General features: G+C 40.7%; 1 protein-coding gene across 3 annotated transcripts; it reads left to right on the forward strand.

The window, feature by feature from the left end:
- Positions 1-3,815: 3,815 nt before the first annotated feature.
- Positions 3,816-18,831, forward strand: ZBTB24 (zinc finger and BTB domain containing 24). Of its 3 annotated transcripts, none has more exons than XM_042445510.1 (7): positions 3,816-3,906; positions 6,121-7,098; positions 7,611-7,778; positions 8,985-9,068; positions 10,824-10,907; positions 11,595-11,676; positions 13,424-18,831. In XM_042445510.1, the coding sequence occupies exons 2-7, from the start codon at positions 6,126-6,128 to the stop codon at positions 14,247-14,249; spliced, it is 2,217 nt and encodes a 738-aa protein (XP_042301444.1). In that variant the 5' UTR covers positions 3,816-3,906; positions 6,121-6,125; the 3' UTR covers positions 14,250-18,831. The 3 variants fall into 3 exon arrangements, with proteins under 3 accessions (XP_042301444.1, XP_042301445.1, XP_042301443.1); XM_042445509.1 differs by lacking the exon at positions 3,816-3,906 and adding an exon at positions 3,938-4,718; XM_042445511.1 differs by lacking the exons at positions 3,816-3,906; positions 8,985-9,068; positions 10,824-10,907; positions 11,595-11,676; positions 13,424-18,831 and adding an exon at positions 3,934-4,718 and having other exon boundaries at positions 7,591-7,717.
- The last annotated feature ends 10 nt before the right edge of the window (positions 18,832-18,841 follow it).

An 18,841-nucleotide genomic window follows, 5' to 3' on the forward strand; every position in this document is an offset into this window, starting at 1 on the left:
TGTACTTGGGCAAGGGACTGTGGTTTTTCTTCACTGCGCATGAGTTTGTAAAAATCACAGCAAGTTACATTGGCCGTGCCTCAGAGGCTTGTTTATATCAATATCATCATCATCATCATCATCATCATCATCACTATAATTGGCCAAGAAAGGCAGACTTGTTAGCATTCAAAGCACCATAAATACACAAAAAATGCACTTGCATATATTTAATAATAAAAAATAATGAAAAAACAAATAAAAACAAGGCAGGGGTGTATATATTTGATAATAAAAATTAATGTAATAAAACAAAAACAAGCAATAATAAAAATTAATAAAATAAAACAAAAACAAGCAATAATAATTAATAAAATAAAACAAAAACAAGCAATAATAAAAATTAATAAAATAAAAAGCAATAATAAAAATTTTAAAAATTAAATAAAATAAGTATTTTATATTTTTAAATATAATTAAAAAACCCCAAAATACCAAGGCAGACCTAATGGCCACTGACTCAGCTTTTCTCCTCCTCCTCCCCCTCCTCTGGCCCAATTTTGCCCTGGCCTTCAGGCACCCTTCCTCCGGCTCCTTCCTCCTCGTCCTCCTCCTCCTAGAAGTGGGGCAGGCGTGTGCGCGCGGAGGGAAGTGGGGCGGGCAGGCACACGCGGGCGGGCGGGCGCACAGAGGGAAGTAGGGCGGGCAGGTGCGCGTGCACGCGCGGAGGGAAGTGGGGCGGACAGGTGTGCGTGCTCGCGTGCGCTCGGAGGGAAGCAGGGCAGGCGCGTGCACTGCCACTGGCCCCTGCTGAGGCATGGGCGGCGCGCAAGCCCTCACAGTGGGGGCGTGGTGGCGGTGGCGCTTCTGCCACCGAGGAAGAGGAGGAAGGCGGAGCCAGAGGAGGAGGTGGGTTGGGGCCGCAGCAGCCGCATTAGCAGCAGTGGCAATGGCCGGAGCGGGCCCCCAAACCGGGAACAAGGCACGGGTGGGGGTCCAAACCGGACCGGGACCGGGAGGGGCCCCCCGAAACCGTGATTGGCACGGGGGCCGCCGGGTTATGGCAACCCTACCTCAGGGTGACCAGAATGTCCTCAGTGCAGAGGAGAAAGCACTGCAAAATGGATGACAGTCAACGAAAATGCAGGCCATGACCCAATGAAAACTAAAAACACTCCTAGAAATGTACATTCGTTCCTCCGTATTTGCGACTTTGACTTTTGTGATTTGAATATTCACAGATTTTGTTGATATGTTATCTCTAGGAATATCTAGGTCCTCCAGCGCAACTCTATGGCCAACTGCTTTTGTGTTGCCTGTGATGATGATGATGATGATGATGATGATTATTATTATTATTATTATTATTATTATTTTATTAACCTTTATTTATAAAGCGCTGTAAATTTACACAGCGCTGTACATACAATCTTTTTAATTAGACAGTTCCCTGCCCTGAGGCTTACAATCTAAAAAGACATGACACAAAAGGAGAAGGGAATGGTGGTGGGGAAAGGGATCAGGTCCAGCATTTGTTCTCTCCCTCTGAGGCCTGGACCAAGGCAGATGGGATGGCGGGAGGGCTTGGCTTCTTAATGGATAGTTAAAATGAGGCATCCTGGGGCAGAGAAGGGCTCCCCCCCTGGGAACCCTTCTCTAAACAATATAGTCTTTAACTCAATTTTAAAACTGGGTAGAGAAGTGATGAGGTGTGCATGTGGTGGAAGAAGGTTCCAGGAATGAGGGGCAGCAAGTGAGAAGGGACGAATCCGGGAGGGGCGGTGGCAATCCTAGGCTGGCACAGGAGACCTTGACTACCAGAAAGGAGGATAGGAGTGGGAATGTAAGGAGAAAGAAGTTCAGATAAATAAGGAGGAGCCAGTCCATGGAGGGCTTTGAAAGCCAACAACAAAAACTTGTACCGGATGCAGAAGGGAAAGGGGAGCCAATGAAGGGAGAACCGCATCTCCCCATATAATCTGCCCCGCACTCTTAGGTCGGGTGAGAAACATCTTTTAAAAGTTCCAGATGTTCACTATGCTGCATCTCGGAGGGCGTTTTCCATTTCAGCCCCACTACTCTGGAACTCTCTCCCCAATGAGCTCCGTACAATTAGTTCACTTGATGGATTTAAGAAAAACTTGAAGACCCATCTATTTCGCCAGGCTTTTTATTATTATTTATTATTAAAAGAGGAGAAACATGGTCAAAGCGGCGGGTGCATGTGACAATACGGGCAGCTGAATACTGGACAGAGATTAAAGGATGGAGGTGTGAGAGAAGAAGCTCTGTCAGAAGGAGGTTACCGTAATCTAGTCACGAAATCACTAGGGGTATCAATATACTCAATATAATCAGTATACTGTGATTAGCAGTATATGCTGTTTTAGTGTGTTCCTTCTGGACTCCAACGCCGTAGAATCTTTCCGTTTCTTCCTCTTCTGCCTCTAGTTGAAGCATAAACTTGGATTATGGTTATACAGTGGACCCTTGTTATACGCTGGGGTTTGGTTCCAAGTAGGGTTGCCATAATTGTCCACTTTTACCAGGGACAAAATGTGGAACAAATTCAAGACCAAACTGTAGGACAGGACAAAACTCAGCCCAAAATGTAGGACATTGAAGAAAAATGGTGGACCTTAAATGTCCTACATTTTGAGCTGAGTGAACTTCCAAGATCCCCCGTGTATAACAAAATCCATGTATACTCAAGTCCCATCAAAAGTAATGACACAGCAAAATGGTGTTCCTTATAAAAAATGGAAAATCAAGGTCTGATATTTGAAATTTATACTTTTTTTGAACATTTAAAAACTGCTTGAATCTGACTGTGTATAAAAAATCAGTGTACAGTGGTACCCCGGGTTACGAAAATAATCCGTTCCGCGGCGCCCTTCGTAACCCGAAATCTTTTGCTAGCCGAAAAAGCCATAGGCGCTAGCGCTGGAAGCCGCGATTTCGTGCGAAAAAGCGCCGAAAAGCACCAAAAAATTTTTTCGTAAGCCGAAAAAAAAAAACGTAACCCGGAACAGTTTTTTCCTATAGAATTTTTTCGTATCCCAGAAATTTCGTAACGCGGTGCTTTCGTATCCCGGGGTACCACTGTACAAGAAAGGCTGACTGTATTGTGGTTATATTGTGGATTTCTCTGAAGTTTCATTGATCTTATTTGGTCAGGCTTTGAATAATGTTTTTAAACTGTTTTGCTATCTCTCTCTTCACTATTAATGCCACCCATTAACATTTGGCTTTTATGTGTTGTAAAGTCCTCCATTTTCCTTGGATGCCCTCCATTTCGAGCATGACCAAGAGGCATGAATTTACATTTATAGAAGCGATTTTAACGTCCTCCATTTTTTCTTGAACGCCCTACATTTTAAGAATGACCGAGAAGCGTGAATTTGTATATATACACTTTTCAACTTTTATTTAGTCATATCTTCAATGTTTTCAATGCCTTCCATTTTGACTATGGCTGAGAAGCATGAATTTGTACATATATGCATATGTTTCAGCTTTTGTTTTGCTGTGTCCTCTGTCTTTCTTGAACGTCCTACACTTTGAGCCTGACAGAGAAGCATTGTGCATGCTTTCCAGACCTTCATTTTGGCCATGAATTTACAATGTATACAAGCATTTTCCAGCTTTCATAATATGGTCGTGCCCACATTATGAAATGCACAGGAGTGTTTTCCAGCTTAGTGTCCTCCATTTGTTCTTCCTTTCCTCCATCTTGTTCTCATCATGAGGCCCTCTGCTGGCCATTCCTGGACCAGCTCCTCGTCACCATGGCAACAAGGAACCCGGAAGCATCCCTCCCTGAACTAGACCCTACGCTTCCCCGGCCCACTTCCGGCTCCGCGCGGCGTCACTTCCGGTTGTGGTGTTGTGTGGCTTGTCCTTCTTGGGGCCGCTGCTGGCTCTTGGGTGAGTCCTTTCTTGGCAGCGTCGCTGGCCTTTGTCAGGGAGAGGGATGGCTGGAGTGGAGGGCTCTTCCCTGGGGCTCAGGGCCTCCCATGGACCCAGGGCGGCCCTAGCAATGACAGGGCTCCGGGATTAACCCAGTTTGAGGCTGCTTTGACTGCCTTGGCTCAGGGCTGGGGAATCCTGGGAAGTGTGGCTGCATCCACAAGGGAGAGATAAACCGGTTTGGCACCGCTTTAACTCTTTTCCTGGCTATGGAATTCTGGGAGTTGGAGTTTGTTGTGGCCAACCTGGGTGGATTTCTTAGCAATTATTGGGAGGAAGGAGGTAGAATTCCATAGCGTTGAGCCAGAAAGAGAGTTAAAGTGGGTTATTTCTCCAGTGTGGATGCAGCCATGCTTCCCAGGATTCCCTAGCACTGAGCCAGGTCAGTCAAAGCAGTCCCAAACTGGGTTAATCCTGCACCCTAGAAATGTCAACCCACGCTTCTCAGCCCTGCTCACAATGGAGGGCCTTTTGGATGCAGGCTGAAATGTAGGACAGGTCCTGGGAAAGGAGGACACCTAGCCACCTGCTCAGAGAGAGTTCTGGTGCCTCCAAAAACACAAAAAGTCTACATAACCCAGGATTATTTATGCAGTGACGAAGTTGCATCCACACTGCCAAAATAACCCATTTCCACGCCGCTTTAACTGCCATGGCTCCATGCTATGGACCTGGCCAACCTGGATGGAGGAAGGAGGCAGGGACAGTAGGAGGACTCAGTGAAAGTCACTTGCATTTGGGGAATTCCCCCCATCTGCCAGAGCTCTCAGGTGAAGAAATGAACTCACCTTGCTGTGTGCCTGCTTTTAATTTTGTTTCATGAGCAAGACATTAATGGAAACTGGATAAACCTGTGATGTTGAGCCTAGTCCAGTTTTATCCTCATCCTAACTGCGAGTTTTGTTTACGGTTTTTGTTGTTGTTGTTGTTGGGGGAGTTAAAAGTATTTCATATTTTAGTTTTCAGAATGGTCACAGAAACAGTTGCTTTCAACGGAGGAAAATGAAAATATGAAAGGCGCAACTAGTAAAGTTTGTAAAATATTAATGGAGAATAAGAGGAAAAAATTAAATCAAATTATTTTAAAAGAAACATGGGAAGATGAATTGAGATGCAAAATCTGTGATAATGAATGGAGTGCTGCTGTGAGATGAATCATAGCAAGAAATTGGAAAACAAAAATAAATGTGAAACTGGAGGATTGTTATAAAGAAGTTTGGAAGTTAGTGATTAATGACAAATTAACATGTAAATTGAAAGTAAAAAATGATTATGGAAAAGAAATGATTTTGATGAAATTTGGGGAAAAATTACTGAAAATGTATTAAGAAAAGAAGATGGGAAATGATCTCCACAGGAGGAGGTAAAATTTTGGAGGGAGTATAAAGAGGGAATGGCTCCAGGGGGAAAGGGGGGCACTGAGGGGATATTTAGTGTTTTTTTTCAAATGAACAAGATGCAAAAGTATGTATGGAAAGAATACTAAATTTTGTTTTTTAAAATTTTGAAATAATAATAATATTAAAAAGAAATAGTTGCTTACAGGATTTGTTAACTTCTAAGGTGTTCCTTTAGAAATGAGAGTTTCATCTCTTCGTGCAAGAGGCTTACATTGTAGATAAATGCGCTGATCCAGTGCTGCACTGAAGGGAAGTGGCATCCCACCCCTGCTTATGTCTTGCTGGATGGAAAACAATGGCTTCGTATTGGTGCTGCTCAATTTGGCGTCTCTAGCTGCACATAGAGAAACTGGGCCGAGAGACATATGAAAGGCCCTCCCTCCATTTTAGCTGCTCCCGCCCTGGCCTCGGAGGGAGTGAAGACCTGGCAGTATCTGCTGACATGGCCTCCTTCCTCACTGCCATTCCCTTCTTTTCGGGTGTCATGTCTTTTTTGTTTTTTTAGATTGTAAGCCTGAGGGCCGGGAACTGTCCAATTAACTATTTGTAAGACGAAGAGTGGGATAGAATTACTTTGAATGAATGAACCAATGAATGAATTGGTCAACAGTCAGGAATTCTGGGGGCTGAAATCCAAAACATCTAGAAGACCAAAGTTTGGAAACCACTGTCGAGCGATATTGAAATAATCCACATACAGCCACTTTCCATCCCCTCTGGAGCTTTTCTAATCCCATCTGACATACAATTAACTTTTTTTTCCTGTTTTCAGCAACAATGAATGAAACGGTACCTGATGCCACTGAGAAGTTCATAGTCATCCACTCAAAGGTTCACAGAGATACTATTTTGGCTAACTTTGAAGAACAGAGGAGAAAGGATTTTCTGTGTGATATCACTTTAATTGTAGAAAATGTCCAGTTCAGAGCACACAAAGCTTTGCTTGCTGCCAGCAGTGAGTATTTCTCAATGATGTTTGGTGATGAGGCGGAGATTGGCCAGTCAATCTATATGCTGGAAGGAATGGTGTCCGATGCTTTTGGAGCACTCTTGGAATTTATCTACACAGGCTCTCTTCAAGCTAGTGAAAAAAGTACAGAGCAAATCTTAGCCACTGCTCATCTTCTCAAAGTGAATGATTTGGTGAGGGCTTACACCGATCAGCAGAAAAACTGTAGTTTGAATAACACGTTATCCTCCATTCCTAGTGGTGAGAGTATGGTACCTTTTTTGGCAAACAACAAAAAGGTTGAAGAGCCACCAAAGCAAAAACGGGGAAGACCAAGAAAAGGGAAGAGTGCCCAGGAGGAAAAGCTGGGGGCATCTTCTACTGAAGATGTGCAATTAAGAGAGAATAATTCAGTTCAGAATAAGCAACATTTTATGAAGAAGGATACTGTGGTGGAAGGTGGAGAGTCCAATGAACTGATTCCTTTAAGTGGAGAAGTGAGAGAAGCTGAGCGTGCTTGTAGTTCAGATGCTGTGGTGAGTGTCTCCACTGAAAAAGATGAGAACTATGATCCGCAATGCCAGAATACACAGCCCAGCCAGAGTCGTTGTAGCACACGTAGAATAAGGCGGTCTATCAAACTAAGAGATTACAAACTTATTGGTGATGGAAAGGACACTGGACTGAAAAAGAGATCTGATGGGAAAAGTAAACATACTGGATCAAAAGTTGAATGCAAAGACTGTGGAAAACTATTTAAATATAACCATTTTTTAGCTATTCATAGAAGAAGTCATACAGGTGAGTACCAAAGATCAGTTTATACAATTTAATGTCAAGATAAAATACTTTGTTTGGCCAGTTTTCTGTTACACTGTTTAGCTGAAGTATTTTAACTAGCTTTTGAGATTTATTTTGTAATCATAAGGAGGACTGCCTAATACTTACACTTACCCCACATTAATATGTAATTAACTGGTATATTTCTTTAGGTATTGCTACTGGGTTGGTAAGATGGTCAAGAATAAATTACTGTTGTTAGGAACTCATGGTATCACATCACTCCTGAGAGTTTATATAGCCCTGTACTGTAAACTAGGAAGTCCTTGACCACCCATTCAGACAATTGGTTTTATGCAGGTCATTATTTCTTGCACTTACCCTTTTGTTGTCTTGGTTTATTTTGTTTTTCCTGCAGTTTTAAGTTTAATTTGGTTTTCCTGTGTTAAGTTGCATGTGGTTTGAAACTTCTTTCTGCCAACTTGAAATGTCTTAACTATTTGCCATTCACAGACCTGGTAACTTGTTTTTAGGGGAGCGCCCGTTCAAGTGTAGTGAATGTGGTAAAGGCTTTTCCCAGAAACACTCTCTCCATGTCCATGAGCGGATGCATACTGGAGAACGGCCATACACCTGTACTGTTTGCAATAAGGCTTTAACAACAAAACACTCACTCCTGGAACACATGAGCCTGCATACAGGTAAAGTGAGAAACAATTTAGCTATGGCAAAAGAATGAACATAAGTAAATAAGAACTGTCTAGATGCAGCCAAGACCTCTTTAAGATGAACAATATTTCTAGTAGCAGGGTTCATTATGTTCCTGGCCCCTCACAAGCAATGTTAAGTCCACCAACAACTTATTGTCTGAACAGGGCGTGTCCCTCATCCTGCCGCTGCAGGACCACAGGCCTCACGATTATTAGATCACTGTTCTTGTACACCTTCAAGTCATTTCTCTCTTATGGTGACCCTAAGACAAAGCTATCATAGGGTTTTCTTGCCAAAAATTTGTTAGGAGTGGGTTTGCTAATGTCCTTCTTCTGAGGCTGAGAGAATATGTCTTGTCCAAGGCCACCTTGTGGGTTTTATTATCCTACTAGAGAGGCAGGCTAGCTCCAACAGGCCTCCCTGGAAGATGATTAACCATCCATTAAGAAGCCAAGCCCTCCCTCCAGTCCATCTCCCCTGATCCAGGCCTCGGAGGTTGAGAAGAACTGCTGGCCCTCATCCCCTTCCCCACCACCACTCCCTTCTCCTTCTGTGTCGTGTCTTTCTAGATTGTAAGCCCGAGGGCAGGGAACCGTCCAGTTAAAAAGATTGTATTGTGTAAATTTACAGCACTTTATAAATAAAGGTTAATAATAATAATAATAATAATAATAATAATAATAATAATAATAATAGAGGATTTGAATCCTGCTCTCCCAGAGTCCTAATCCAACACAGGCTTTCAAGTAATCACTGGATTAGGCTTTTAGCATCTGGTATTCAGAAATATCCTGCCTCTACACGGTGTTATCAATAACAGCCTTTATTTATATTTATTATATTTATGACAGTGCTGAATCCTTTAAAAAATCAACTTAATCTCATGCTGGTCACCATATTTTGTAGAGTAAATGTCATGCTAATTAACCATTTAAGGCTAGAATACTACTCACCCTTGCTTCTTGAAATAAGTACTGAAATACAATGCACACTGAATAGTAAAGACCGTGGAATACTTTTAAGGAAGATTGCTCAGGATTCCAATCCTGCATTCCTTGTTGAAAATTTAGCTTTACCAAACATTTATTATATTTTTCATTACAACCTACCCTAAGCATCATTTAAGACACACAGCCATATTTGTTCTCATTCTTGTGAAGTATCTTCTGAAATCCTCTATGTTGTTTTTCTTTCAGGTCAGAAGGATTTTACCTGTGATCAGTGTGGAAAATATTTCAGCCAGAAAAGGCAACTTAAGAGTCATTACAGAGTTCATACAGGTATAACTGATTTAAGAGACACTTTACATTTTCTTGGAACATGTTGAGGTTTTAGTAAAATCGTTATTGTGTTGGGATCATTATAATCATTCGCTAATGGTTTACTGCGCCGTCTATATTTGTATTTGAATATTTTTTGAATATTACTAGATATTTATTCAATGCTTTCGAAATATTTGGAATTGGAATTATTTAACAGCAGACATGTATGAATAGTGTATCATGATACCAGAAAGTATTTATACATTGTTGTTGTGTGCCTTCAAGTCATTTCCAACGTACAGTGACCTGAAGACAACTCCTATCATGAGGTTTTCTTGGCAAGATTTGTCCAGAGGAAGTTTGCCATTGCCTTCCCCTGAGGCTGAAAGCATGTGACTTGCCCAAGGTTTGCCAGTGGGTTTTATGGTGAGCTGGGAATTTAATCCTGGTCTCGAGAGTCATAGTCCACTATGCCACACTGTCTCTTAGTTAATTCTATTTTATGTAGGAACACTGCTGTCTGTTGGATACTTATTTTTAAAATGCAGTGGACCCTTGGTATCTGCTGGGGTTTGGTTCCAGGACACCCTATGGATAACAAAATTCATGGATGTTCAAGTCTCATGAAATACAAGGGCATAGTAAAATGGTGTCCCTTATATGAAATGAAGGTTTGCTTTTTAGAATGTATATATACTTTTTAATATTTTCAAACTCTGGGTCCTTGAATCCATGAATAAAAAATCCATGGATTGAGAGAGCTAACTGTATAAGTCTGTTAGGCCAACCTAAAGTTGGGGATACATCTCAGGGTGACTTTACAATAATGTGGAAGTACAGAGAGAAAGCATAAATAAAATTTGCTCCTAGTAAAACATGGACTATTGGCATTTGTCTTCTGAGCAATGCAAATGCTATTCCCATTTTGAGTCCCCATGCTCTCTCTATAGGAGAGATATACATATTCATCTTTCAACATCCCACATACACAACTGAGACAGGGAAAGAATAGCAAAACTTGGGTTGGTTCCTGTTTTTACATTTTGAAATAATATGTAAAGCTTTTCTCATGTATTTAGCATTGCAACATCAATATGTCTGTCTTACCTGGGGACATGGGTTTCAGAGAGAATATAGAAAGAACAAGCTTTATCCTATTGACCCTATCTAGGTGTGCATGGAATCATGGTGTTTTGCTATCTGACTGAATACATTTTGTCAGAAGCCCTGAATAGAGCTACGGATGTGTCCATACTGCAGAAATCCAGTTTGATGCCACTTCAACTGCCATGGCTCAATACTATAGATTTCTAGGAATTGTTGTTTTGTGAGAAATTTAGACTTCCCTGTCAGAGAGCTCTAGTGCCACAGTAAAATATAATTCCCAGAATTCTATAAGCATTGAGCCGTGGCAGTTGAAGTGTCATCAAACTGTATTATTTCTGCAGTGCTGATAGAACCTCAGTTTGTGTTGGGAAAATGTATGATTCAAATTTCTTTGAAGACCAGAAGTAATAACTGTTAATTAACTTCAGCTCAGGAGCTGAAAGAGCACAATGAATGTGGTTCCATGCTGGGAGAGAAAATTCTTTACTGTTTTTACAAATGCTTTAGCTTATTTTGATTTGGTTACTTATATTTTCAATGCATTTGTTTATGTTTTATCACTTATCTGGCTAGACAGTCCCTTTTGGACTCAAGAGCAAGATTAAAATTTTAAACAAAAGAAAAACAGATAGTTAAAAAAACCCTACCTTTTCTTTGTGTACCAAGGCCATTCATTGCCAGAATGTAACCTGTGTAATCGCAAATTCATGGATGCAGCTCAGTTGAAGAAGCATTTAAGAACACATACAGGTAATCTTGCTCTCATTTTTGTGCTGACTGTGAATCCTAGATTTCCCAACATTACAGGAGCAGGGAAGGAGATGTATATGATGTGGCAGCTTCCATGCAACATAAGATGAACTTGGAGGTAGAAGAAGAATAAGATAGTTGATATCTGTCTTCCTTCTGTGTATCTATATATTGTCTTTATATGTGTCTTCTGGACATCACTTCTTAATCCTTAGTTCTCCAGTTGACTTGGACATGCTCCCATAATTCCTGAGCCAGGTGGCTGAAACCTTTGGGAACTGAAATCCAGAATATCTATAGGACAAGAGGTTGAGACCTGCTGCCTGATTAAATTTAAAAAATGATAAATATTCCTTAAAAGGGAAGGGTCCGCTCTTTTCTGGTAATCTGTAACTTCTGACAGACTTTCAAATCAGTCCTAGATGTGATGTCATTGTTAATCTTCTTATAATCATTTTATAAAACAGAGATGATATAACATGTTTTTCAAAGGATGTTGTATCTTTTGAAATGCCTACCCTAAGCAATGATGTGTTAGCAGAACAAAATTAAGTAAGAGTGAAGCTGCTCTTAGTTTACTTGCAAATGACTAATCAGGTCTCCACCAATTTATTGTGATATTATTTAATAATATTGTACTGTTACCACAGGTATTGTGCAGTTATACTAACCAGTAAGTTTTTCTAGGTGAAAAGCCATTTACTTGTGAAATCTGTGGCAAATCCTTCACAGCAAAAAGCTCTCTTGAGACTCATATCAGAATCCACAGGTAAGTATCATTCTTCTGTGCACTTGTGCAAATTACAGCAGCCCAGCTCAATCACCACAAATGGTGCAGCTGACTTCCTCACAAACTGTTTCCACCAATGCTAACATATTGATGAACTGTAGAACCAGAAGAATGTTTCTTTGTGAAGAAGAATCCTTTAAGTAATACATCACTTAAACAATGCATACAGAAGATTTTGTATGTTTTCTGGAAGTCAAAGGGCAGTAATGGAAACGTATTGAGTAACACCTGCCTTTAAAGATTGTACTCAGGATTGTGGGAATATTCTCATAGAAAGGGTTTAGCAGTTTAATTATTGTATTTTTGTTTAAAGGAACTCAGGAATTTTTATGAAGCAGAAAACAGATCTTCATGTTCCTTTTTAAATAGAAAGAAATTTGACCACATTTTCAGTGGTTGAGAAGCTAAAGATTAAAGGGTTATGTTAGCAGAATGAAGGACTGACATTCCTCTTCTTGCTGAAGTGCTATGACAATCCCCTTTCCGTCTGGCTTCCCAAACGAATTGTACGAACCTCACCTGGGTTACAAAGAATAATGTTATTGTTCTGTTTTAGTGGCTGCATAGGATAACATAGACCTGCTCATTTTGTCTGGTTTGGTCAACCTGGCAGTTTACTGCCTCTTCATCCTATTGATTTGCTAACATTTTGTAGTACAGTTTGAGTCTGCCTTATTTATCTTCAGGCTATGTGTATAAGGTATATATGAAAGATAAATTTATTTCATGTTTAGTCATGGGTCCAATCTCTAAGATACCTCATTATATAACAGTTGCCTCTCCTTTCTCTTGAACTTGAGATCTTGAACATTCACAGAGGGGCAACATCTGTTGTTTTAAATACGGCACACACACACTCACAGGCACACACCTCATTCAATGGGGCTTGAATATCTACGAGTCTCCATTATGGGGGGCCGCAGAACGGATCCCTGTGAAAACGGAGAGCCGACTGTTTATGCATATATTACAGAATCTGAAAAACTCCAAAATCCTTCTGGTCTCAGTCATGTTAGATGAGGGAGACTCAACCTGTGTAACTTTCTCATAGAATCCCAACGATCAAGGTTGCACACTTTTACAAACTCTTACATGACCGCAGATTGGCCATAAACTGAAAATATGTGATAGCTTTAGCACTTCTCACTTGTCAGAAAATGTGTCTCATTTAACTGTTACAGTGCAGATAGTCAAGCTAGAACTAAGTATGCAAGTCTGGAAGACTATTTTTGCCTTTTTTTTTTGAAATGGTACCAAAGTAAGGGATGCATGTTGCTCAGAAGGGGAATCACTACTATCAGTTTCCAGGAGCAGTTTTTTTCTCCCTCTTTTTTTCCAAATGGAGATGCTGAGATGGCATGGGGCTGTAGAAATGGCCATGGAAGGCTACATATGAGCTAGTGATTCCTACTTTTAATTTAGAACAGGGCAAGGGCACAGTAATTTGTAGTTTATTTGAATTTAAACTAGAGGGCCCGGTAGGCTTTCCTATCTATTTCTGCTCTGTAAACAAGATACAAAACCAGGTCAAGGTACAGTGGGCAGTATACACATATATGCTGTCACTATGGCAGAGTGGTACTCTGTGATTAACTTGGCAAAATTAGCATTTTGAGACTCACGTAACTTTGGCTCATAACTTTACTTACACTATATATCTTTCTTGTAAACATTCTGTGTTCTAGTATTGCCGTATCTAATGAATCCAAAATGTCTTCTCTTCCAGAGGAGAAAAGCCATATTCATGCACCATTTGTGGAAAATCCTTTTCTGATTCCAGTGCTAAGAGGAGACACTGTATCTTGCACACAGGTAAAAAGCCTTTCTCTTGCTCTGAGTGCAGTGTGCAGTTTGCACGCTTGGACAATCTGAAATCTCATTTAAAGATTCACATCAAAGAAAAACAGCTACAGGAAGCAAGTGCTGCTCATACTACTACCACTACCACCTCTTCTACAGAGGAAATAAGGAACATTGTTCAGCTGCAGCAATATCAACTCTCCACCTCTGGAGCACAAGAGATCCAGTTACTGGTTACTGATTCAGTGCACAATATAAATTTTGTGCCCAGCCATAATCAAGGTATCAGTGTTGTTACTACTGATGGTTCCCAAAATGTGATGGCAGACCATGCAGGCAATCTTACTCTTCTTGCTCAGCCACCACAGCAGCTGCAGAACTTGCTGCTTTCAGCCCACCCAGAACCATCAGACCAAATTGAGAACATCAATATTGTGAGCAGCCAAATGGAACCTGCCCAGACTGAGCAAATGCATGTCATCACGCTCTCAAAAGAAGCCTTGGAACACCTCCACGCCAATCAGAATCAAGCTGAAGTGCTTCAGATAGCTACTGGGACATCACATCCAACACAGCACCTGCAAGTGACACAAGAAGCTAACCATCAGTATCGTATTGACCAAGACACAGTCCTACCTCCTCATATTCACAAAGGACAGAGACACACTGTACATGTATCTGAATCAGCTCAACAGTCTCTTACTGTAGAACAGACTTCTGGTGATCTTCATATTGAGAGACAGACTTTTTAAAGTACATGTGCTTCTTAGAAATGTATTTATGATATGCTGCTTAAAAATGTATTTATCAAGAGGGAACGAAGGTCTTTCATGCAAACTGTATCGGGTTTCTTCTGTTACCTGTGTTTGCATTTTTTGGTAAAACTGACATGGCGTCATGTAGCTAAATATTCTGGAGGTTTTTTTTATTCAGACATAACAATTGTGAGCACAGTTTAGCAGTTCACAGACTAGCATCGTAAACATTTCTTTCTATCCTTCCTTCCCTATTTATCTTGTGTGCCAGGGTTTCTTAAAATATGGCTTCCCATTATGTTGAAGCATGGAAACTGATCTAAGCACTCACAACACTTCTAGCTTGCAAACCAGAATTTTAAGTGGGAGAGAAAATGTGAAGACACACAGTTCATTTCCAATACAATGAGCTAGGCTTTAGTGGACCAAGGTTATTATGTCTAAAATGGGGCACTGCCTGGAGGAGAGTGTACATTATACTTGAAGTAATGTAGCACTGCTGGTCATCCATACACAGATATTTCATTTTTGATGCATACTTGGTCTGTTTTTTTACCCCTTTCGCCTAACTGTTCAGTTGCCATTTTTTGAAGCTGAAAGTAGATCTGATTCCATTGAAGACAGAAAAAAAATTCGAAGGAACTATGACCCGATAGGGCACCCTCGTCATGTGCTAGGGGTTGGCTGAGGGCACACCGCCCACATGTGCCTCAACCCTAGCACGTGACAAGGGCATCAAAACGGCAGCACCCTGTACAGATGGGCGCCAACATTTTGACGCGATGGATGCTTAGCGCCTGCACGTCGCGGCACCATAATGATGCCGCGAGTGTGCCATTGGTGCACTGCGGCGTCTTTATGGTGCCGCAAAAAGAACCCACTCTGTGGGTTCTTTTTTGCTGTGCGAGGAAGCCGCATGGTTTGTCCGCTGCAGCTTCCTTGCGCAGCAAAACATGGCGCGGGCAGACCGCCCTTTTTTGGACGGTCTGTACCCCGCCTATCTTTCTCTCCCAGTGGAACATGTTGGAAGTGAAACATGTTACCTCAACAGTCTTATATTAAGCATGTATAATGATTGGATGTGATGCTGAGATGTTTACAAAGGAAGGTATAGGGATTTGCACATAAGGGGAGAGGAACATGGAATCTCCAGCCTGCTCTTAATATCTCACCTGCAGTTTGGGCTACTATTAAGCTATATGTCTGCACTTGCCTCACATGACTGCTCACTGGAAACCAAAAGTGTTATCACCTGCATCATTTGGATCTCCTGGCTATTTTTGTCCTATATGTTCCTTTCTATTATTATTATTATTATTCACATTTATTTATAGAGCGTTGTAAAGTTTGCACAGCTCTTTACATAGCAGGGGTCAAAAAAGAAAAAATAAAAACCTGCCAAGCGGTGTACAATCTAAAACAACATTACATGATTAAAATATCTCTAAAATAATACTAACTAATATTCAATGAAGACAAAGTAAGCAGCAGATTAATTTGGAATGCTTCTCTGAACAAAAGTGTCTTACCCAGAGACCCTGGGGTGCTGAATATTTGGAGTTACTATACAAGCATATTTTCCCATTCATTTCAGTGGAAGATATGTATTCAACACATCTCTTTGCACATTTTTTTACTTGTGGTGAAGTAAATGGATAGGAATCTGTGCATGTACATGCATTGGAACACCTAAAGCAACTCAAGATTTGTGCAATCTCACTCCTTATGTGCACACCAAATTAATGCACTTAATGCAAATGTGGTTGTAAGAATAAAACTAATAACAACCTTTGGTTCATTTATTGACTCTGCCATGGGTGCAGTTACAGCCAAATCATATAAACTTCTTGTGCCTTAGCTTTTACAGGTTGTTGTGTGCCTTCAAGTCATTTCCAACTTATGGCAACCCTAAGGTGAACCTATCATGGATTTTTTTGGCAAGATTTGTTCAAAAATGGTTTGCCATTGCCTTCCCATGAGGCTGAGAGCATGTGACTTGCCCAAGGTCACCCAATAGGTTGCATGGCTGAGCAGAAAATCGAACCTTGCTCTCCAGAGTTGTAGTCCAACACTCAAACCACTATGCCATGCTGTACCTACAACTTGTGAATAAACATTCATCACATGTGCAAATCAACTTAATCCTTGAATGCTTAGGTGCTAGAAATACATGCAAAATGTTTCAACCACAAGATAACTGCTATTATAGTTTGCAATATGCTACTATTTTTATTATATGTTATAGCTGAGTTGCTGATAAAACAACCTTTTAAATAAAGATTTAAGAGGGCAAGGATCTCAAGTGGTTTTGTAAAAGCCATTTACTTGATAATGATAAAAATACTCTGAAAAGTAAATGTTCTGGGGGGGGGGGGGGGCTACTGAAAAGTAGTTATGGAACAAAAATCTAGACAGAAGAACAAAGCCTTGAAATTTAGCTCCTAGAAATGTCTAATTCTGCTGTGACTAATGGAGTTGCAAATATCAAATTACCACATAAGGAGAAAATACTTAATTTCCTCTGCTATGGGTTAAAAATGTAATGCTTCTGTGTATCTGTTCTGATAAGATGGAGTTTTTTAAAAAAAAATAAAAATAGCGAATGAGCTTATCATTCTAGGTTTTTCCCCATGCCATTTAAATGAATGCTTCAAATTTTACTAATTACTCAGAAACTCAGTAGTAGAGATCCTGTGTACTGTCAGTGAGCCAGCCTTCCATATCAGTTCTCTTTATTCCTATGTTCTTTACATACAGTTAAAATAATATTTCAGAAAACAATTTGCCCATCCAAATATAGAAATACATTTCATCTCACTTGTTTCCCCATGTTTCTAATGCTTGAAAAAGGATGGGTTAGGTCCGTCTTAAGGCTGTGCTTCAAAAGCTGTCTAATGTGGGGAAGTGCAGATTTTTCTAGTGTGCCAGGGTATTCTGGTGCACTTTGACTACAATTGTTTCCATCTTTCTGGAAACCAACAGCTTATGGCTCATGGATCACTGCTGATTTAAACCATCTATTGATAGAAGGGTTTCTGAATCTATGGAGATTTGAGGGTTCTTCAGGACACTGGTGAAGAAGTGGTTCAAGTTGATTTTTTTTCCTTTTCCGCCAGCAGGAGAATTTTGAGCCAGTAAAAGGAAAGTTGGAATGGTTAATGGTCTCAACCAGTGGTGGGAAATATGTGGCCCTTTAAAAGTTGTTGGTTATGCTGTCTGGTAAAGGATGCGGTGGCTCAAGTGTTAAGACATTGGCTATTGATTGCAAGATTGGCAGGTTGGCAGTTTGGGGCCCGGGTGCCATATGGTGGGGTAAGCTCCCATCACTAGTCCCAACTTCTACCTATCTAGCAGTTTGAAAGTATACAAATGCAAGAAGATAAAGAGGTAGCACTCTGGTGGTAAGGTAAACAGCGTTCTGAGCAATCATTCTGGCCACAGCATCACAGAGTAGTCTCTGACAACGCTGGCTCTTTGGCTTATTAACAGAGATGAGCACTACCCCCTATGGTTGGACACGACTTGACAACCTTATCAAAGGGGAATACCTTTACCTTTACTATGCTGTCTGATGCTAGTTGGGAGCACATGTGTCTCAATTGTTGTGTCCCAGTTGTCATGGGCAATAAATCCCAAAGTGGGTGGTACACATCCCAAGAGGCTGTGGAACTATCCAGGGGGGCAGTGAGGAGAATATTAGTAAAACGCATAGAGATGCTAGTATATTAAAAACCATGTAAATATCAAATCATAACATGACAATACTAGTGTGTGTCATAATTCTATTTAAAGCCTGTCCCAAACATAATGGAGATTAGATTCTTTTTCCATGCATTAGTTGCATATTGCTGCTTGAACATCCATGATTCTAGGGGTCACTGTAGCTGCATTTCCATTTTTTTTCTATGTAGTTATTCAGAGAAAAACTGTAAATATAACAGTTTTCAACCTACTCTCTTTCTCAAGTGTGTGTGTGTGTTAATTGCCATAAAGCTGGCATGACTTATGGCAACACTATGAATAAGATGTCTCCAAGATACCCTGTCCTCAGTAGCCCTGCTCAGCAGTTGCAGACTCAGTGCGAAGGTTTCCTTCATTAAGTCCATCCATCTGCATTTGGTCTTCTTCTTTGCCTGCTGCTTTCCACCTTCCTAAGCATTATTGTCTCTTCTAGTGAATCATGCCTTCTCATGACCAACAGCTTCAATTTAGTTCCTAGAGGAAGCCAAAACAGCAGGCTTGATTTGGTCTAGAACCCATTTCATTGACTTGTTAGCAGTTCATGGTATTTGCAAAACTCTTCTCCAGCACCACATCTCAAATGAGTTGATTTTCTTCCTATCAGCTTTCTTCACTGTGCAGCAGCTCTCACATCCATACATAGTGGTGAGGCATACGATTGCACAGGCAATTCTAAATGTAATATTCAATGGAATATCTTTGCACTTTAGAATCTTGTCTAATTCTTTCACAGTGGCCCTTTCAAGTCCTAATCATCTGATTTCTTGGCTGTAATCTCCATTCTGACTAATGATTCCTCCAAGGTATGGAAATTCTTTAACTATTGCAGTTTCCTAATCATCTAAGTA

Source organism: Sceloporus undulatus, chromosome 1 (genome assembly GCF_019175285.1).
Source record: "Sceloporus undulatus isolate JIND9_A2432 ecotype Alabama chromosome 1, SceUnd_v1.1, whole genome shotgun sequence".
NCBI lineage: Eukaryota > Metazoa > Chordata > Lepidosauria > Squamata > Phrynosomatidae > Sceloporus > Sceloporus undulatus.